This window comes from Prunus dulcis, chromosome 1 (genome assembly GCF_902201215.1).
Source record: "Prunus dulcis chromosome 1, ALMONDv2, whole genome shotgun sequence".
Classification (NCBI taxonomy): domain Eukaryota; kingdom Viridiplantae; phylum Streptophyta; class Magnoliopsida; order Rosales; family Rosaceae; genus Prunus; species Prunus dulcis.
Window position 1 is genome coordinate 26,424,062 of NC_047650.1, and position 21,573 is coordinate 26,445,634.

Sequence of the window (21,573 nt, forward strand, 5' to 3'; positions counted from 1 at the left end):
TTCAAATCCTAAAAATTTAGATTGTATCTGAAATTCATGGATGCTTTTTCCACTTGAAATTTGATTCAACAATTTCGCAATTGAATTCGTGCGCGAGCCAAGAACTCGGAGAAATACAAAAGAGAGCTCAAAGGGCTCAGGCTGGAGTCCCAAGTTAGGTCGCATGTCGTCAACTCAAACCTGGAGGAATGATGAAGAAGAGAGAAGCTTCAGCATATCTCTATGTTGAATCCGTTGAAGTTGTATCAAACATAGGAAATTCAATTTAGGGTGTGGGTCTTTTTGATGCCTAGCAGACATGGTTTCCTAAAATTTTATTGATAATTTTTCACTTGGAATCTTATTTAGATATACCCAACTTTATTTGGGTTTTGAACTAGTGTTGAGGGGAAGTGGGAATTGGGAGATGCTAACAAGAAAGAACCGAGGAGAGGGAGGAGACAAGAGAGGAGGAGAGATAACGTCAACACTAACGTCAGTTAAGAACAATAAAAAATAAAATAAAACTGAAGTTCATGCTATAGATGACATGTTATGTTTTCAACCAATAGATTATTATAATGATCTAAATTGGAAAATGCTGAACTTTAAATGTAGACTCGGAATCCTTAAGAATCCCTTGAGTGTGACTTTGGGTAGCAGATATTAGGCCCAAATTAGACTGGAACATTAGACCCGGCCCAAAGGTTTTGTATTGATCTGTAATTTCCTTACACGGATCCAAAACCAAAGGGACAGACTTTGGGGCAGATTAAAATCTGTAAACTTGTTGGACTATTTTAATATAATTGTTGTTGAAATTTGTTGAAGAAATAAAAGCCAGGCCCAGGGCCGGAAGATCGTGAAAGAATACTAGGACGACGTCGTCTCCTTGTTCAATAGGGAAAAGAAAAGAACCAATAAAAACGCGGAAACACAAAAGAGGAACCAAAAGTTGAGGATCAAACACAAAACCTTCAACAAGACGATCGAATCGAGACGACAGGTTGATTGATCAGAAACACTGCGGTGACCGAGTAGTTCAACAAAGCGAAGATGGTATGCCAGCATCCTCTCTCTCTCTCTCTCTCTCTCTCCAATAATTCCATTAATCTCGTTCGTACTATGCTATTATGGTATTAGGGTTTTGGTATCGATTAGACGCGTTTTCTTGGGAATTTTCTCTGAATTTGTTAATTTATTATTGAACTTAAATTTTGATGTAAGAAGAGGTGCCTAAACTTTGAATTTTCACATTCCATTTATCCAATTCTTTGAGTGTCCGGATTTTAATGGTGCACAAATTTGTTTCTACTTTTGGTTGTGGTTGTTTGGGAACCTAGCAGCGGATATCATTATTCACACTGTAAAATTAATCGACAAAGTTGCTTGTCTAAGATTTTAGGTGGCCCGTTGAGCCCAAAAGGATTTCGTGGTCATGTAATTTTGCTTTTTATGTGTATAGGAGATAAATTTAACCTATGGGTTCTTCAGGGGCGAAAATTTGGGATGTGATTTTTTTCTTAATTTATGTGATCTTACATATTTCATTTGAAACAGCGGTTAGAACTACTTGGTCATTGGGCTTGAGATGAATCTTTTGTATCTATATTTGTAGTTTCGTATAAATAGATATATTTTTTTTCTGCTCATTAATTTGTTCAATCTGCTAAATTTGCTTTACTTGGATTTCTGCAGTCCTCACTTGCAGCTGCTAGGGCAGACAACTTTTATTATCCACCAGAATGGACGCCAAAGAAGGTATACTTGCGTTCCACTCTTGTTAGAATATATCATGATTGGTTGGTATACGGAGTTGTAATGTTGCTTTTTGGTTCAGGGTTCTTTGAACAAGTTCCATGGTCAACATGCTTTGAGGGAGAGAGCAAGGAAATTGGACCAGGGGATTTTGATTATAAGGTAACTAATCAAACTCATATGCGTTAGGTGTTTGATAGATATTCCAAATGTATCTCAAGAAGCATGTTTTGTTAATGGAAAATTAAAATACGATCGAGTGACTTCCTTGCTCCAACAAATGCTGTTTGCTAACTTATGTACTTCCAGTTTGAAGTTGAGGAGTACAGAAGAATTCTGATATGTTGATTATCTTGCTTTCAGGTTTGAGATGCCTTACCATATATGGTGTGGCGGGTGCAATTCTATGATTGCAAAGGGTGTTCGTTTTAATGCAGAAAAAAAGCAAGTCGGAAATTACTATTCTACAAAGGTATATTTTTCAAATACTACTGATTCTTCTGACTTTTCCGCTCGGAATTAAATTGGCTATTTATTAGTTTTGCTACCCTTGATAAAAAAAAAATCCATGTGTTCATTTTTTAACACGTATGATGATGTTTTGTTCTCTTTCTTAACTGGTTTAAGTTAATACATTTATTAACAATCAAGGTCTTCTTTCCTCCAGATATGGAGCTTTACCATGAAGTCAGCCTGCTGCAAACATGAGATTGTTATTCAGACAGATCCGCAGAATTGCCAGTATGTGATTATTAGTGGGGCCACTCAAAAGGTTGAGGAATATGACATTGTGGATGCAGAAACTGTTGCACTTCCTGGAGACGAAGGTTGGTTTTGAAGTAGATGCAAATAGAATCTTTTTCCTTTTGTAACTTTTATAATGGCTTACTGAAATATATTGTTCTTTAATTAAATTAACTTAAACCCAATCAAACAAGGAAGAAAAAACAAGATAATGAACAGAGTCCTTTGACTGCATGTACAAGGAAAACGCTCAGTTGTTCTTCATAATATGTTGGAAACACTATGATGTTTTTTCCTCTTCCCTCTCCTAACAAAAGTAAATTCTTTGTTCTCCAGAAAGAGGAAAGCTCGCGGATCCATTTTATCGTCTTGAACACCAAGAAGAGGATTTGCAAAAGAAGAAAGAAGCTGAGCCAGTATTAGTGCGCCTACAGCGAGTTTCTGATGAAAGGCATTTAGATGACTATGCCCTCAACAAGGCCCTCAGAGTAAAACTTAGGGTATGTCAATGATTTTATTTAGCTCTCCCTTGATGTTTTTCTTCTCACACAGTAGTTTATTTCTATTGAAAAAGAAAAAAGTAAAGTAAAATTGTTAGTTTTCATTTCTTCTTTATCGTTTGTATAACAGAGAGATGATAAATGAATACATGGAGAGATAATTAGTATTTTTTACCCTGCCTACCCATATTTCTTTTAAAGTATTTAGATATGATGAAAGTTGACTATTGGGGATCAAAATATAAGATTTTTACAAGAAAAGAACTCACCTCAGTAATTTTTTCTGTTCTTACATCTCTTTCTGTCTCTTAGTAGAGAATGAACCAAACTTGAGTGTTCAATTTGGCATTACATAAAGGGTTTCCTCACTATTTATTATCGTTTTATTTCAGTCTCAAAAGAAAAGAGTTGCTGAAGAAGAGGCTGCTTCAAGGAAGATGGGTCTTGGTATACGACTGCTTCCAGTGGCAGAGGAGGATGTTACTGCGGCATCTCATGTGAAGTTCGCTTCCAGGTTTGACAAAAGCAGGAAGGATAAGCGAGCTTTGATCAATGCTGCTTCAATTTTTCCTGGGTCGTCTGGTACTTCTATGTCCAGTAAGAAGAGTTTGGAACTACAATCTAAGAGAAGGAAAATAAGTGCTGCTGCTGCATCTAACTTACTTACAGGGGGATTCAAGCCATCATCATGGTCTCAGAATGCAGTTTCTTCAGGCAGACACAATGGAACTTTAGTGACAGTGAGACGCTCTTAGTTATGCAACACCCAATGTGAAATGAAATGGCTGTTTCTCAAGACACTAGGGAACTTCAGGTTCACATGAAGCTCATGGAATCACACTTTCCCTTGTAGTTGGCTTATAGATCCGCCAGTTGTAATTTGTTTTTCTTTTTCATGTTACATATCACTTCTTTAGTTTTCCTCTCCTACCCTGTGCAGGGGATCTGGTGTGTATTTGGAGTTTTATAAAATCATGTTTCAAGTAATGAAATGAAACGGCTGCTATAAGATGCCTGTAGCTTTTTATACCATGCAGCTTCAATTTGTTAATGATGTCAACCTTTGTCCTCGGGGTTTTCGCTTGATTTTAAGAAACACATCATAGTCCAGTCCATTTAAGAATCGACTGGGTTTCATTTCGTTGAACAATTACAAAACCGTTCAATCATCATCAGGGTCGTCGAAGGTTGACGGATGAATGAAATGTGGAAAGTGACGGATTTATCTCCTACAGCCTACAGGTAAAATAACTTTTAATCAAATCAAGCATATAGAAAAGATTATCCAAACACTGTTTGAGCACTGGCCAGGGATTGAGTACCATCTTTTAGGTTCCTATCAGGCTTTCTTTTTTTTCATAATATTGTTTAATCTTGATTACTTCTGAAAATTCGTTCCATTAAAACAGCTTATCTTTCCTTGGAAAAAAAAAATTTATTTAAAAAACCAGAGATTTTTTTTTTTTTTTAAAAGGATCTTTCCGGACAATAACATATAAAACTTACACACAATTCATGAATGCTAAAACTCGAATCCAAGACCTTTTCTCGAAGCAATTGCTCCAAACCTAGTGAGCCCTTAGCAAAATCAGCTTATCTTTTGATGAGTTGTTCGAAACTAATCGTTTCTGTCAAAGCTTAACCCAAAAGCTCCACTAAATAAAGTTATCTGTTTTTTTTTTTTTTTTTTTTTTGGTTAAGTGTTTAGTGTCAGAGTCTGCAAAAGCGGGCAGCAATGTTCATAGGCCTGTTTACTTTGTGCATGCATGAGACACAAAGTCCTCCAACGGAGCCAGGCCTGCTGTCTGTCGTCGTTATATATACAAGAAGATGGCTCCATTTGAAAATTGATAATCATCGAGCTCTTCAATTATAAATTAAATACATTGTGATTTATTTGTGAGGTTACACTTAAAATCAGTTGCAGTTCAGAAATCATTGTAAAAAGGCAAATGACTTTATTCGTGAGCTTCGCTTACATGAAGAAATTTGTACTGACTATAACATCCTCTCAGTCTCAAGCCTCAAGAAAAAGCAATTATGTTCCGTAAGTAAAGCGACTGAAACACAGAAACCACAATCATGATATGGTTGGTGGGTGCAGTACAACTGTTACAGAAATATAGGCTTAAATTCTGGCCGGCCTCTCACTGTTCACACCAACTCAACCTCAGTCCTCCCTCAGAGATAAATGTATATATTTTTACAAAGACAAGTATGCAGCAGAGAGAAAGACAAATACCAAATACCATACATAATTAATTGTATATAACTGTCACTGTTTGTAGTAGGTACGCCAAAGATCTTGTGCCCCTGTTTCTTAGGGTAAATTAGATATTGTGCCCTGTTGTTGGGTTCCCTAGAGCTAGAGCTAGAGCTAGACTCTCTTCATTTAATTAATTTCTCTTTTTTTGCAGGATGTTCTGTATTTGGGTGGACTCCTTTGTCGTTTTAATTAAAACAAACAGTGTGAGAGAAAGTCAGGAAGTAGTAAGATCGTTCATTCATCATCATCATCAGCCAGCAAAGTGTGTGGCTCCTACTTTGGTCCGTACAAGCCTAGATGGGTCTAAGCTTCACCAAACACTACCATAAGATCACGCAAGTGATGGGTAGCAAGCAAATCCAATCCAATATAACAAACACACCTTCTACTGGAAAAGAGAGATATGGCCGAAGCACCAAAACGTACGTACACAAAAAGAGAAACAGGAGTTGCAGCTCTCTCTGTAACCAAGCACAAAGCCATCTTTTCGGGTTGCCCTTTCTCTCTCTCTCTCTGCTTTCTGCTCTCTCTCCCATACACACACAAACATAAAGCCACAGAGATATATTTGTCTTTCTTTGGTGGGTTTAAGACTTTTTAAGTGTACAGCTCACAGAAGTTGTGCTGCTAGATATTATGTACAACTTATGAACAGTCCCTTTCACTGGGGCCATTTTTTGTTTTGTTCATGTGGGGTTATGCTTATGGCTTGCTTTTCGTTGGGAGACGGAGGAACTGCCTGGTCTGGTTTGGAGGCGAAGAGATCACTGCAAGTGTTGTAGGTGAGTTCTAGAACCTAATCATCCTGTCTTTTGATGATTATGTTAATGCTTCAGCTCCTTCTCTTACACTAATTCAAACTCTTTTGTCTTTATCTAAACTCTTCTACTTAATTTCACTGGATTATCTCTATCACTTCTATTTTTCTTTTTCTTCTTTTCCAAAGTGCTTGTGTTATATATATTGCTCTGTATAAATCAATGATTCTTGAATTGAATGAGGTATATTCTCTAAAGAGGTCCTTGATAATATTAGCCAAAAGCCCGACCAAGATTAACATAACGGCAGTAATTATATATGATGTTTATATATATGTTGGTAATCTCATATGATTACAACAAAGGCCATGCTAATTATATATGATGATACCATTTGTTTCAGCATACCGATAGTTTAATGGATCCTTCCCACTTAATAATGGTATTGGAAGTTTGAGTTAAATAAGATAAAAATATCTCTAAACCCTAATATATTCAATATCTGAGAATTTGCTACCGCGTTTTAGATATATTTGAGAGCATCTCCATTTCAAGATTCCATGCACTCTGTTCTATTTTTTGTGTTTTTCTGGATGAGTTTAGGTTCGCAGTATTTCTTTCTTCAGCAGTGAAAATGCAGTGGTTGCGGCTACAGTAACAGTTGCCTCCATTACTCTCTCTCTCTCTCTCTCTCTCTCTCTCTCTCTCTTACGTGTCCTCCTCCATTTGTCATTGATTACTGTTGTTTTTGGATCTGAAATTAATGCAATTACTCCCAATATGAAAAAGTAGTCATTGCGGCTGCTGGGTTTTAACTGAATTGAATTCAATGAAAGGTAGTCAAAACCAGTGCCAAGGAAACACGGTAATGTAATGTTTATGTAGTCCACAGCATAACTAAAATTTCTTTATTAGTCTGTATTAGTTAGTTGTCGTTTCTTTTTTGGGTTTTATGTCCCCCATATCTCATTAAAAAAAAAAAAAAAAAATTCTTTATTCGGTGCTGTTTTGTACTTGATCCTTATTTTTTATAATTCGTTTTCTTTTTCAGAAAAGTTTTTGGTCCAAGTGGTTTGCCTTTCTAACTTGGGCTCAGCTGGAGCAAGTGGCCTGGTAACACTCTCCCTCGTATATTGCAGACACAGGTTTATTTCTCAGAAACTGCACACACACACACATATATATATACATGAATATATATATATATATTGGTAGTGAAATAATTGTATATGAATGACGTTATGCATGTGTAACTTCTGTGCTGTTTTGATATCAACGCTGATCCCATCAACATATAGCCAAAAAATTAGGAAAACAAACATTTTATAATTAATCTCCCCAACATCTTGCTGCAACTTTTGAGGATAGAGTTCTGAGAATGATCACGATCTGCAATGATGTTCTGTTTAGTTGTACAATGTTATATGTGCCTGCTTGTTTTATCTTTCTGTTTACCTCAGCAACAAGGACCTTTATGCTAAAAAAAATATGATTATATAACAAGAAGACAACAGAAACCACAAAGAAAAATGACAAAAAATGGCCACAGAATCTCATAACACTTTCCACCTTTTGCAGCTTGCAAGTTAATTCACCAAGTATACATATCATCAGGATTCTGATGATGCTATCTAACCACAGAATCCAGGTTCCAGGACTAGTTTAGGTTAAGATTGTAACATGTGCATATGAGATCGATTAAAAGGTTTTGCAGGATACATATAGGCAATATTAGATCGATTAAAAGATTTCGCTTTTTGACAGTTGAAATTTGATCGTCTCAAGAGAATTGAGCTTAAATGGTTTCTCTATCCACTATTTTTGCACGTATATATATTACTGGCTAGAATATATAGGAAACAACAATTATCTCAGTTTGAATGCAAAAACACACAACAATATACGTGCATATGATGATTTTGTGCAAATTAATATGAATAACAATATTCCATCGTTTTAAACATTGTTAAAGCAGAAACATTAGCCAGAGAATATAGCCGAAATGATGCATCTGTTCTGTAATAGATAGCCGAAATGTGCCCATCCAGGACTACGTATGTGATTCATAATAACAAGAACATCTATCCAGACTTCTTGACTGATTGATGGTGAGGTACAGTTTCTTTCACCTCATTCAGTAATTAATACCAACTAATTAAGAAATTATATATTGTAGGAGAGGATTGCATAAGACAGCAGTTTGAACTGCGCAAGAATAGGTAAGATGCACAAAATAAGTAAAGTTATATTGTGAAAGCTTGAAACACACAAACAATGAAAACATAACTGTAGCCGTTCAATTTAACCTAGGCTACTTAATCAAGACGATCAAGGAAGTTTTTAGCATAAACAGAAGAGTACCTAGCAGATATGTATTATTTTAGTTGTTTTCCTTACTATATATATTCCTTTATTTAAAAGAAAAAAACAATATAAAGATCTAAACCACCATCTTGAAATTTGCAGCGTGTATAGACCAAAAGTTATAGTAAATAGGGGAGCAGACCAAAGGGAAATGGGAATTTAGTATTTTTTCTTCAAAGTAATTGCATCCTTGTTGAAAAAACTAGAACAGATGAATTTTATATATATATAGCACACAACTTCTTGTTGAGATTCCATTCAAACTATATAGCTAATTAGTATTTTATATTACGATTGTAATTGCAATCTTGTTGAGAAAAATGGAACCTGTACTAGAATATATGAATGAGGCGTTCAGCCTACCTGGAATACTGACAGAACGTTCGTATTGGCGTGTAAGATCGATCACGGTATGGTGTCCAATATCCAAGCAGAGAGATCATTCCTCAACCTGTAATACGCAATTCTTATATTCTGAGAAGCTTTTGGTTTTGGATATTACTGTATCCATGGTTTGGTTTTATTGCACATATAGGAGATCAAAAGACCTGAAAGGAATAGAGAATGATATGCTGCTTGTTATTTGCAGCAGAACTCTTGCTAGCTACTCAAACCTGCAAAACATCAATATTTGAAGGTGGCATATATGTAGATTGTACTTAATTAGCTGGTAAATACAAATATAAACATGAAGTTAAGATATTGTTTTTAATAACTGGAATTCTTAGAATACACATTATCTGGAGAATTTATGCAATTATCAATTGATGACATGATAGCACCTGACACTGCACAATTTTTATAAATCGACATCCTCAAATTAAATTTGCTCATAAATTGGAATAAAGTTCAACAAACACTCCTGAAAACATATTACTCACTCATGCGCCGGCGATATCAAAGAAAATTATCCACACTTTCATACAAACACCGTATTGTGAGGAATTGGAGAAGGTGCAAGAAACTAAGATTGGTCTTAACATTCATTAATTTCCAAGGAACTGGGACTGCAAAACAATACTTGAATTGGTCCCAAAATTTGAACAAGTAGTGGGATTTTGGTCTTCAGCAATCAAGGTTGTGACGAAGATTGAACTAGGGTTTTGTTCTTGCATGCTTGATGAGGTGGACATGAAAACTGAACTAGGCTTTTGTTCTAGGGGGTATGAGGTAGGAGGAGCAGTAGCCATAGTGGATGAGTTACTAGGGTTTGGATCTATTTGCAGCACGTTATTACCTGTAGTGTTCTTGGAATTGTTGATTTGGCCCCAATTCCCAGGAAAACTTGGAAAATCATAATCCTCGGAATTTGCTCCACTGGGAATTGTTGTGCTGCCCACAACCTTCTCATCATGATGATTGATGCTCATCACCATGGAATTCATCATCATTCCAGGTTCAAACAATTGATCATTAGGACAATTAGAAGACCATAAGTAGTGACCGCCTGAGAATTGATCATTATTAGGATTTTGTGGTACTTGATCATCATCAGGGCTTTGTTTTCTTAAATTCTGATATTGATCCAAACCTGATCTGGTCCTCATCATCTTCTCCCTTGTTCTCTCCCTTGCCCTTGCTCTTGCCTCGACCCTCGATTCCCTCGCAACCACACATAACTTCCTGTTCTTTTTCTCTCTTTCCAATGTCCCAATCGAGTGTACGTCGCCATTTGCAGTCTCCTGAATCTTGGATGCAACTTCGCTATTCTCAGAAGTGGACGAATTCATCTTTGCAGTGATTGTGCTGGTAGAAGTAGCGTTGGCATTGGTGCTACAGCTGTAAGCTGCCAGGGGTGAGATGTTGAGGTGCTGCTTGAGTTCCTTGATGGAAGTCTTGGACTTTGTGAAAAGCCACTCGATGGTTTTGCTGGCTTTATCAAACCCCAGCATGTCTTGAAGATCAAAGAACTTGCGGGCAATTTGAAGAGACAGCCTCATTCTGCGGTCTCTTGGGCCTCGAGCTGTGTAGATCTTGCTGTGCCTGTCCTTATTCCCGCTTGATCTCTTTCGAGGAGCCTTCGCGTTCTTGCTTTCTCCATTTGATGTATTGCTCTTCTTCTTTGAAGAGCACCCTTTCGAAGTTGCAGCTGGGGCAGTCCGATCCTCGTCAACACGATCCATTACTTTTTTGTTTGAATTGGAAGCCACAACGCTGATTTCAGTAGTATCATGAGCTTGAACATGATGAGAAGTAGCACTGTTCATATTCGGACTGGAGCTTCCAACCAAGAGCTGCTGCTGAGATAGCAAGTAGCTCAAAAGCAGTCCGTCGTGTTCAAGAAAATTATTAGGTGCCTGATGTTGATGATCTTCAGAGTAGTGTGAATAGTACTGACGAATATGATGGTCATCATGTGATATTGAGTTAGGGTTTTCATGATCATGTTGATCAATGATATTTGTAGAGGACTTTTCGAGCAGCTGCGGCTGCTGGTTGGTATCACATGGAAAAGGCCGCCGGTAATTACTAGCGCTGCTGCTAGAAGGAAACATGGTCATATAATAATGGATCTTTAATTAGCTCTCTCTCTCAACCCTTGGATTTTGGATGATGGAAAGTCTCTTCAACGGGTACTGTTTTGAACCGCCGGAACACAACACCAACAGTAAAGAGAAATTAAGAGAGGCCGGGGATGACTGTTCTGCTACAATATATGTAGATATGGATATATATGCAATTAAGCTAGAAAGAGAGCTTTAAAGAGAAAGGGGAGGCAACTACTGCCAAGCTATAAAGAAAAGAACATAAAGTGGACAACCTGATGAGGGTGATGGCGGTCTTGACTCCTTGTTGGTGGTGTGCAGAGCTAAAAGAAGATGAGGAAACTGGTATTTGGTTCACTATTCATGTTCATGACCTTACATAATCTTTTAAGAGAAAAGGCAAGTGCAATCAACAGTGGTGACGAGAAAGAAAGATAGAAAGGAAGAAAGTGAGTGGATACAAGAAATATGGAAAGAGGGACGAGCTCAGGGTTGCAGAGAGGAAGGGTACTCAAGCGAGCTAGGTAGGTAAAGCTAAAGCTAAAGCTATGGCCAAGCTGATGAGCTATATAAGAGGTAGCTGTGCAACTGATGATATCTCTCTCTTCGAGTCTTAATTTGAACATATCACGTGGGTGGGTGCAGGGGTGGGAGCTCGAAAGCGACCTAACCTAGCCATTCTTTTTCAGTATGTGTGGACTCTGTGTGTGTGTATGAGAAAGAAAAGAAATAAAGAGAGAGAGAGGGTTCTGAAAAACTTATTCATAGCTCTATGAGAATTTTGAGAGGGCTAAAACTGACCACCTTCATGAATATAGGTACCCTAGAGAGAGAGAGAGAGAGAGAGAGAGAGAGAGAGAGAGAGAGAGAGAGAGAGAGAGGGAAAAAAGAGAGAAGGGGAAGGACAATTATGTGATGAATGTAACAGTCTAACACAGAGAGAGGCTACATTTGTACAATATTTTAGAGCCAGCTGCTTTTAATTACCACCATAGAAGGCAACGCTTTGCTTTGACTGGTTTACCAAATGTCCCTTTCGTTCTCTGACTCGCTTCAACAATGTCTATCTTTTTTCACTATTTTATAAATTTATCAAGAAAAAAAAGAACTACTGATAATCTGTAAAATCATCATAAGGTTAATCAAAAAGTATTTGAAAACTCTCTAGTTATTATATCTCTATCTTGTCAATTTCATTCCATTCCATCAAACAGTTCTCTGATAGAAGGTTTGAGGGCCACATGCAAGTTGCAACTAAGCATTTCCGTTGATTTTGTATAATATATAATAGAAGGTTTGATAACAACCAGTGCTTAGTGAATGATTGATATTTGCTTGTTTGGCGTTAAAATCATTTTCTTTAAAAAAGTTTGGCTACATAACCCGTTTGGTAAAGTTAGAGAAATCTGTTTTTTATGGGAAATTGCTGCCAGCCACAACCATTTGGAGAATCAGCTGAGAGGCTGCTTTTTGCAACCGGTGGTGTTTAATGAAATTTTCTAAAATGCCAACAATATCCTTATCAATTTAAACAAATTACATCAATTATCCTTCATATTCTTTCCCACGTACGTGCACGATTTACTCTCCCCGTAAGCTCTTTGTCAGAATTTCAAGGAGAAAACTATCCAATTTGATTACCTAATAAATTTTCTCAAACCCTCGAATAATAATTTGGTAAAGAGATTCTATTTAAAATCCTACGTTTTCCATTTGCAAAACAGATTGCCCACAACAAGAAAAACAAAAACAGACGGCCCACAACAAATTGAAATATGATTCGGATGATGAGAAAAGCAATGGGTGTTTTGTTTTTTCTTTGTCAAAGAAGAAAGATTCTTAAAAATGACCATAGGTGGGACTCAACTGTTTTTGGCAAACTCAGAAAAAGCTCTGTATAGCAGAGGAACCTGGAAGAAGAATGATATGTCATCTGGAAGAATAACAAAGCTGTGGATTGTTCAGCCCAATCTCGATCCAAAGAATTTGAGGCATTTTCTGTTCTTTTTATTTTTTTATTTATTAAGGGAGGGAGGAAGGAAGATCAGAGACGTTACCAATGAATACATTTGAGAAACAGAAGCTTAAAGACATTTGAGGCTGGACAATAGATAATAGAAGCTTCAAGAATATTTGAAGTGCCAAACATGCAGTACACAAGTTCACAACTTGTTATTTGTTTACCTTTTCTATTTTGTAGGTGAAATATTTTTGGGGTGTGTAATTCTTTGGTACAAGCTTGCATACATGGAAATGAAAATCTTTTCTTTACCAAATAGTTAAATAAAAAGTTATTTTCAGTATCATGTCTATTTTAGTCATTATACATAACTATAATGTTTTTACATTATAGTTTACCAAATACTCAAAAATTTGATTTTTGTGCCCACATCACTTTTAGCATATAGTTTACCAAACGCTCAATTGCTTTCATTCACAGCTGATTTATATCACAGTAAATTTGAAAGTGATTATTTTCACAGCACATCAATGTCAAACTGGCCCTTAATATTGTGGTAACTTTCTTATCAATGAGATTTTAAGGCCACATTTGATAACAATTTTATTTTTAGTTTTTAGTTTTAATTTTTAATTTTTTTATGCTAGAGTATTGAAGAAAATGAAAGTGAGAATGAGAGTGAGGATGAGATTGAGAGAGATGATTGAAAGGATGAATTACAAAATGGAAAACAAAAACTTGAAAGTGAAAACATTTTCAAATAGATTTCAATTTTTAGTTTTCACTTTTATTACTCATTCCTTCAATCATCCCCTCTAAATCAATCTTCACTCTCATTCTCACTTTCATTATCTCTATTTTTCCTCTATACTCTAGCATAAAAAATAAAAAATAAGAACTAAAATTGAAATGGTTATCAAACGGGCCCGTGAATATAAAAACACACACACCCTTATTTAGAAATTTCGTTTTTTGAATTGTTGGGTGTTATTTTTTAAGTAACTCATCCTATCATTTCTAGATAGTTTTAATTATTAAAAAAAAAAAATGGAGAGTGAGGGTTATTATTATCAAGTGCCTTGATTTGTAACAAGAAACATTTGGTTTTGTATGGGCTTTTTCGTTCCAGAAGCTGCAAATGGCCTGGGCTGCTGTAAAGAGTAAACGGATGAAGTTGCCCATGTGCCTGAGTTCAATAATCATACCCCAATAGTGCTTCGAAAAGTTCATGGAGCCTTGGGAAGCACTTTGGTTCCCTTCACCAACAAGACAGACAATTGTTATAGATCAATTTATGGCTTGGCCTGAGGAGCTTATGGCATGAGAGCTATGCCCCCATGAGTTTAGTAGTAGAGAGAGAATTTGGATTTCTTATGGGAAACAGAGGTTCAGAATAAGCGGAGAGGAAAATTTGGGAAGATTTGATGAAGGAATAGAGGGAGAGCAGGGGATAAAAGGATGGGTGGCTTGATTAGGTTTTCCAGTAGCTTGACGATTTCTTGGTCGTGCTCTAGATTGATGTTTCGCTCAGTAGGAGGGCCTCCTTTTATAGGTGCTGGAAGCCCCTCTTGGTTCAGGAATCTTAGCTGACTTTCCCCAAATTTTGCCAAGTCTTTTCCTCAATTTCCTCTCACTTCCTTCGATTCAATAATTTGTTGTGAAAATTCCTTAATCCAAGCACATTGAGGCAAAGCATTTTGGGGTTCAAAGGTTTCCCTACAACTGACTTCTTCCATCCTAGGTGAGGGGCCTTTTGCTTTTCCTCTTGATTTTCCTACCAAAGCTTGCAGAGGAAATAATGGGTAAGGGTGCTAGTCTAAAAGGTGTCTTACTTCCAGCTGCCCGTGCATATGGGTTTTACTTGGTTTCAACGATGGCTTGGTTTTAATTTGGTTTTATTAGGGTGCTGGGATATTTTCTAAGGTGTTGGACCGTTACTCTAGGGTGCTAGGCTATTTTTTCTCTTTTATGCTTACTCATATATTTGGGCTCAAGAAATGGGCCTGAGTTTGATGTTCCCAAGCAGCCCAAAACTTCCATTTCTTGGATCATTAATGGGGCTCACGAACACTCGTAACCATCCATACCACAACCTGCTTAGCAAGCCCCAAGTATTTGCATGGGTTGGGCTTACTTAAGCTTGTAGTATGGCTTAGTACCAAAATGAAGGTTTTCTTCGCTCAACGTTGCATGTTGTGTGGCATGTTTGTGCTCGGGCTTTGCCGTATTATAACGGACTATGGCTGGGCCAAGCAGTGCTTGAAGGGACAATGAGCGTAGGTTCCTGGAACCAATACATTTTACTGGCTCGTTGCTACCTCTCTGCGTGGCAGGTTGCGTATTGGCTTGGCGTGGCATGCGGACCATGACTTGTGTAAACACATACAATAAATTTTTGTGTACCCCGGTCGGGCTTCTTTCTCAATTGAGCGTTGTACTGGGCTAGAAACATATTTGGGGCCAACCTTGGATTTTTCGGGCCTCAACAGGTTTTACTAATTTTCAGTAAAGAGCATTTTTACTCGCTACTTTAACTCAATGTGTATCTTCACCACCTTTCTTAAAAGTTGACACTTGTCTATTGGTTTAACTACAGTTAATTTTATTTGTTGAGAAACAAGACTTTAATAAGATTTTTCCTGATTTATTTTTATTCTAGCCCAGCAAACTTTCCACTTTTCTTGATTAATTTAATTTAAAAAATAAATCAAAACAATAGAAAGTGAAAAGAGAGGGAGAGAACATACATTCTTATCCCATAAAAAGAAAAGTCCCTTAAATTGAGAATTTATAATTTCTTGATTATCCATAATTTGGTGTTCATATTTGAGGACTTAACAGCTCCAAGAGTGCACTGCTGGACAATTGCAGGCTTCCCCCTTTGTTCAAGCGAAAGATAGGTAACATATGTGCTACTACATTTTTTTTTATTTTTAGTACTCTGTATAAAAGCCAAAAATTCGACTATAACAACTCATGCTTTTATACATGCTTACCAGAAATTTTTCATTTTGTCTTCTCTTTTCTTGTTATATCAGTTTTTTTTTTTTTTAAATTTTAATTTTATAGATAAAGCGATGGCTTATTAAGTTTCAAAGCAAAACTACAGCAAGTCTTCCAACAAGACAACATATATGATCTTTTTGGGGGTTGGGGGGTTTGTCACAAAACCACTCCAAAGCTTGTGTTACAGAGAGACCAGACTGGGGCAATTTGTGGTTTCGTTTTTTTTTTTTTTTTTTGTTGGTGAAGTGGTGTTAATTAATTATTTTTTTCAGAAGTGGTGTTCAAGAGTCTTCTTCTTTTTTTTCTTTTTCTTTTTTGTCAAACATGAACCAATTATTTTTTGAGTACTGATGGTCCTGCTCCATACGTGTTAAATTTTTTGTTAAAAATGGAAAGTTTACAGGATTAGAATAAGGATAAATCAGGGAAAACTTTATTGAAGAATTGTTTCTCCCTCATAATAATGTAATCAAACAAATAAGAAGTAAAGAGTTAACTATAGTTAAACTCAGAGACATAAGGTAATATTTGAGAATGGTGATAAGGATACACTTTAGGTTAAAATGGTAAACAAAAATGCTCCATTTTCAATGAGGGTGTGAAGGGTGCACACATGAAACTGCTTCCCAAAAGTTGAACACAGATGTTGCACAGCACAGACTAAAGAGAATTGAGTGCTTGCTGTTTAGAAATTACATGTATTCATGCTTTATAAGTCCTCATCCTCCAATTAGGGTGATATATAATCATTGTTGCTTGCTGTGAGCCGATGTGTTACACAAGAATGTGATTACAAAATATGTAAAACACTAACACCCGAAACATATCTAAATTTCAAAAATCATAAAATATAATAAAGGGCCAAAAATGATTTGTTTGTTCGTGTGTTTTGTTAAATTTTAAAGAGACGAATCAACGACCTACTACTAACAACACTGATATTATTCATAATTTAAGCACCTAGCAACGCCACTCATCTTCTTGGATCATCTAGTACCAATTATTGGGCTTACTAGCTAAGATGAATTAACTATCATGCTCAAGACAATTGGGCTGCACACTGTCAAGAGCCAGGGCTCAAATAAACTTTGGAGAGGTGTTCGGTAATGGCAATGGCCCGTTACTACAAGGAGAGGCTGAAGGGGTGGGCTGTGGTTGGGAAAGCTAGGGTGGGTATATTAGGAATGTCCTTTTAGTGGAAGGAACCCAGTTATATTCCAGCCAGCCCAAATTTCAACAGTATATTATACATAACAATTAGAGAAAATTAAAATTAATTAATTAATTAGAATTTGAGTTTGTGACATTATAGAAATTAACTTGGGGTATATATTAATATAGGAAAAAGATCTCAGTCGCTCTCTCTGAGATGATGATCCTCTTAGAGCAACTCCACCCGTTTGCCCTTAGCCATGGCAAGGGTGGAGCTAGGGCGAGCACTATTCATGTGAATAGTGCTTGCCCTTGCAAATAGTAAATTGTGTCTCCACCCGTTGCCCTAGCTAAGGGCAATTACTATTCATTTTTTTTGTTTTTTTCACAAATGTTTTAATAAAAATAATTAATTTAGATAATATTTTCGGATAATATTTTTGGGTTCGTACATATCAATATTTATTATAAAATTCATATCTCAATCGGAAAATTTTTTGGTATTTATAGAAAAAAAAAAAGAGTATTTTTTTGGTATTTTTTTTTTTAAAAATTCAATTTTTTTATTTTTTTATTGCACAAAAATTGGCTGCCGTTGGATTGGAGAAAAAAAATCTGATCGGAGAGCTCAGAGTGCGACACGTGGACTTTTAGTGTACTGTAGCGGGGACAATGTAGCACTGCGGTACTGTAGCGACTACTGTAGCTAGCTGACGTCAGCGTGACGTCAGCAACCTCGTTTTGGACCTGGGGCTAGTTTGGCCTTCGGGCTGGCCCGAGTTGGTGGGTCCCACACCAAACCCGGGCCTGGGCGCAACGCTGGAGCCACTTTTTCTTCTTGGCCTGCCCTCGCCTCGGGCTGGGCTGCACCGCTGGAGTGGCTCTTATGTGATGTGCCACCGTCTTAAGTTTTGTAGGCAAATCCGCGACCACGAGAGTCGAGACTTAGTAGGAATCTATATAAATAAAAGCCAATCGTAATCTGAGACTGAGAGAGTAGCTTTAGGCTAGCGATAGACAGCAAAATCGTAATCTAGCGTAAAACGGTGACCAACTACTGACAACAATGCATAAAACACGTACATTTAATGGATAGAGGGAGCAGCAGATCCTTCTTCTGTTTACGTACGAATTTTTTGTATATTTTACAGCTTTGTCTGAGATCCAACTGGCAAACTTTGAAATCTATTCCCAGCTCCATGCTTTTTCTTTGGCTTGTGCTTGTCTTCAACAAAATTAATTAAAACTTCAACCACCATCCATCAATCAACCATAGCCATGCATGATGCATCTATCTATGGATTTTGTCCATCCACTCACATGCTCTCTCATCTGCTTCCATGCTCGAATTTATATACTCCAAAAACATCTTTACGAAAATTGGAATTCGAGCTTGAATACAAGGGGACGATTACATTTCGATGAAATCTGTCACTAAAGCCCAAATGACTCGTTCATGGCGTTAGAGCCCATATCCGAGCCTTGATTCCGCTAGGCTTCTGATTGGCCCAAAATCTAGGGTTCATCCATCTAATCTAGTCCATTGAACTCAAAATCTGAAACCCATTATTATTTTATTTTATTTTATTTTATTTTATTTTTTTTCTGATTTCTCTCATGTTAAATTAATATCTGTGATTTGTTCCGAAAGCTCCATCTTTGTCCAAATAAACTTCCAGTTGATGCATTATTATCTAGAAATCAGGCAAGACCAAACCAAGAGCTTCTTCTTCTATATATACTTAACCCAAAAATTAATGCTTCGTACAGAAATACGTTAATACTAACACACAGACCGTACGGCCTTTTCAGAAGCCCACTACGCTTCACTCCCTGTCCTCACTCTCATTGACTACTCATTTCCTCTCCTTTCCCCCTCTCTCTCTGCGCCCACAGCAATGGTGTCACTATTGTCTTTCTTCTTCGTCTTCTTCACCTTCACGAACCTCTGCAACTCCCAACAACCCACCACCACCAAAGATTACCTCCAGCTCCCACTTCTCCACAAGCAGCCCTTCTCTTCGCCCTCACAAGCCCTCTCCCACGACACTCACCGCCTCTCCCTCCTCCACGCTCGCCGCCACGACATCAAATCCCCCGTCGTTTCCGGCGCCTCCACCGGCTCCGGCCAGTACTTCGTAGATCTCCGCCTCGGCACCCCACCCCAGAGCCTCCTTCTCGTTGCAGATACGGGCAGTGATCTGGTATGGCTCACCTGCTCCGCCTGCACCAACTGCTCCAATCGCGACCCCGGTTCGGCTTTCCTCGCCCGCCACTCCTCCACATTTTCCCCCTACCACTGCTACGACTCCGCCTGCACACTCGTCCCCCAACCCGACCCGAGTCCATGCAACCGCACCCGCCTCCACAGCCCTTGTCGTTACGAGTACACCTACTCCGACGGATCCCTAACGGCCGGGTTCTTCTCCAGAGAAACGACGACGTTGAAAACCAGCGCCGGGAGAGAAACCCAGCTTCCAAACTTATCGTTCGGGTGCGGGTTTCGGGTCTCGGGTCCGAGTGTCACCGGTCCGAGCTTCAATGGGGCACAAGGAGTTATGGGCCTCGGACGTGGGCCCATCTCGTTCGCGTCTCAACTGGGCCGCCGGTTCGGGAACAAGTTCTCGTACTGTCTCATGGACTACACCCTATCCCCGCCTCCGACGAGCTACCTGAGAATCGGCCGAGGCGTCCCCCACGACGTCGTTTCGAAAATTCGCTTCACCCCCATGCTAGTGAACCCTCTCTCCCCCACATTTTACTACATTGGGATCAAGAGTGCATCCGTCAACGGCCTTAAATTACCTATTCACCCCTCCGTCTGGTCCCTCGACCGGGCCGGTACTGGCGGCACCGTCATCGACTCGGGAACCACGCTAACCTTTTTGCCCGAGACGGCTTACCGCGTCATCCTGGCGGCGTTTAAGCGGAGCTTGAGACTCCTTGCGAAGCCAGCCAAGCCGACTCCGGGCTTCGATCTTTGCATCAACGTGTCGGGCGTGGCCAGGCCGAGTCTACCCAGGCTGAGTTTCAGACTCGTCGGGAACGCGTTGTTCGCTCCGCCGCCGAGTAGCTACTTCATAGACACGGCGGAGCAGGTCAAGTGCTTGGCGATCCGGCCCGTGGATTCCGGGTCGGGTTTTGGGGTAATAGGGAATCTGATGCAACAAGGGTTCCTGTTCGAGTTTGACAGGGACAAGTCGCGGCTCGGTTTTTCACGTCATGGCTGTGCGCGACCGTGACAACGAAACGAGTCCGAGGCATGACTCGGGGCTGAGTCCAAACTCATTTTGTTTTCCTCTTCTTTTTATTTTTTTTCCACTTTGATTTTAATAATTAATTGTTTCTACATACAGAGTGAAATTATTTTTGACATTGTGTTGTGTTGTGTTGTGTTGTGTGTGGGGAGGGGATTTGGTTGTTTTTGTTTTTCCTTTTTTAATTGGTTTTCCTCAACTCCATGTGCTGCTGTACTTATTTCTTTTCATTTTGAAATTTACTTAACAATAAAGTGTTAGGGTAGACGTGTGTGTTAGATTAGTTGGTTAGATTAGTTAGATTAATTGGTTAGATTAGTTGGTTAAGACGGTGAATCCGTCTTCTAGTGTTTAAGTTCAAATTTTTTTCCTTTGTAAATTAAATTAATTTATAATAATTTAAACTATCTCGTAGATTATAATGGTGGGGGCATTGTGGTCATTAGAGGTATGGGGTTAATAAATAATGAATTTGGGTCATATAAGGTAGTAGTGTACATGAGAGTCCAATGACATTGTGAATTAGGTAATTATGGCGGACAGAAGTTGTCACTTTAATCTTGTGGTCGTTACTAATAAAACCAGTGGGTGGGACACTTACAGATTTTATTTGAGGTACCAATTGGATTGCATGGTTTGGCTATCAAATTATTTTTGGATTAAAAAAAATATTAAATAAATAAAGTTAGATGTAGAAAATTACATGGCTGTGATTGTGTTGTCCGGATCCGAGTCGTCCGAGTTTGATGATGTCGTGAAATTGGAATTGAAGGTGCTTTTTGGAGCAATATTCTCTTGTCACGTCAATGTTAATTGACCATACCATCCATTTACAACTAGTCTGCGCTGTTCCCCTGGTCGAGGTGGTCCATTCGGGACAATGATATGATCTTTTTTTTCTTTTCTTTTTTGTCTTGTAATTTTCTCCGTGAATGACGACAATGCTCCTTTCTCAAGGCTGTTTTTTTCATTAATAATGAGAATATTCGATTTTGGTAATTTTTTTTAAAATATTTAGTTATATATCTATTCTTAATATTAATAATATAGATAAATTCTACACCATTTAATTTTTATAAACAAATTCAAAAAAAAATCTAAAAAATGACAATTAGTCATACTAAATTTAATTTTGATTATTAAATTACTTTAATGCCTATTGAGTGTTTGGCTTTTTTAATGAGGTTTTGAGATTGGGTTTGTTTTAATAAATTAATGGCACTTTTGTAATTTCAAAGGAGTTAAAAGTCTTTTTGTTATGTTGTAAATGAATTTTTGGTGTGTTTCTAAAATCCATTTCATATATGGATTTTTTATAATTCAGACTTCTATATTTGATATAA

The 21,573-nt window shown here is 37.9% G+C and overlaps 3 protein-coding genes across 3 annotated transcripts; 2 read left to right on the forward strand and 1 right to left on the reverse strand.

The window, feature by feature from the left end:
• The first annotated feature begins 794 nt into the window (after positions 1 to 794).
• On the forward strand, positions 795 to 4,013 carry LOC117615963 (coiled-coil domain-containing protein 130-like). Its single transcript, XM_034345152.1, has 7 exons — positions 795 to 1,038; positions 1,678 to 1,740; positions 1,820 to 1,899; positions 2,101 to 2,209; positions 2,405 to 2,564; positions 2,818 to 2,981; positions 3,374 to 4,013. The coding sequence occupies exons 1-7, from the start codon at positions 1,036 to 1,038 to the stop codon at positions 3,734 to 3,736; spliced, it is 942 nt and encodes a 313-aa protein (XP_034201043.1). The 5' UTR covers positions 795 to 1,035; the 3' UTR covers positions 3,737 to 4,013.
• A 5,342-nt stretch (positions 4,014 to 9,355) lies between these two features.
• On the reverse strand, positions 9,356 to 10,864 carry LOC117615787 (transcription factor TCP18-like). Its single transcript, XM_034344942.1, has one exon. It carries the CDS (start codon positions 10,862 to 10,864, stop codon positions 9,356 to 9,358), a length of 1,509 nt encoding a protein of 502 aa, XP_034200833.1.
• Positions 10,865 to 18,738: 7,874 nt separating this feature from the next.
• LOC117620627 (aspartyl protease family protein 2) lies at positions 18,739 to 20,348 on the forward strand. Its single transcript, XM_034350752.1, has one exon. It carries the CDS (start codon positions 18,872 to 18,874, stop codon positions 20,213 to 20,215), a length of 1,344 nt encoding a protein of 447 aa, XP_034206643.1. The 5' UTR covers positions 18,739 to 18,871; the 3' UTR covers positions 20,216 to 20,348.
• Positions 20,349 to 21,573: the final 1,225 nt, after the last annotated feature.

Bases quoted from the DNA above. Each gene is read 5' to 3' on its own strand.
- LOC117615963 (XM_034345152.1), top strand. The intron at 2,210-2,404 runs GTATATTTTTCA...TCTTTCCTCCAG, and splicing joins GAAATTACTATTCTACAAAG to ATATGGAGCTTTACCATGAA. The intron at 2,565-2,817 runs GTTGGTTTTGAA...TTTGTTCTCCAG, and splicing joins TGCACTTCCTGGAGACGAAG to AAAGAGGAAAGCTCGCGGAT.
- LOC117615787 (XM_034344942.1), bottom strand. From the start codon at position 10,864: ATGTTTCCTTCTAGCAGCAGCGCTAGTAATTACCGGCGGCCTTTTCCA.
- LOC117620627 (XM_034350752.1), top strand. From the start codon at position 18,872: ATGGTGTCACTATTGTCTTTCTTCTTCGTCTTCTTCACCTTCACGAAC.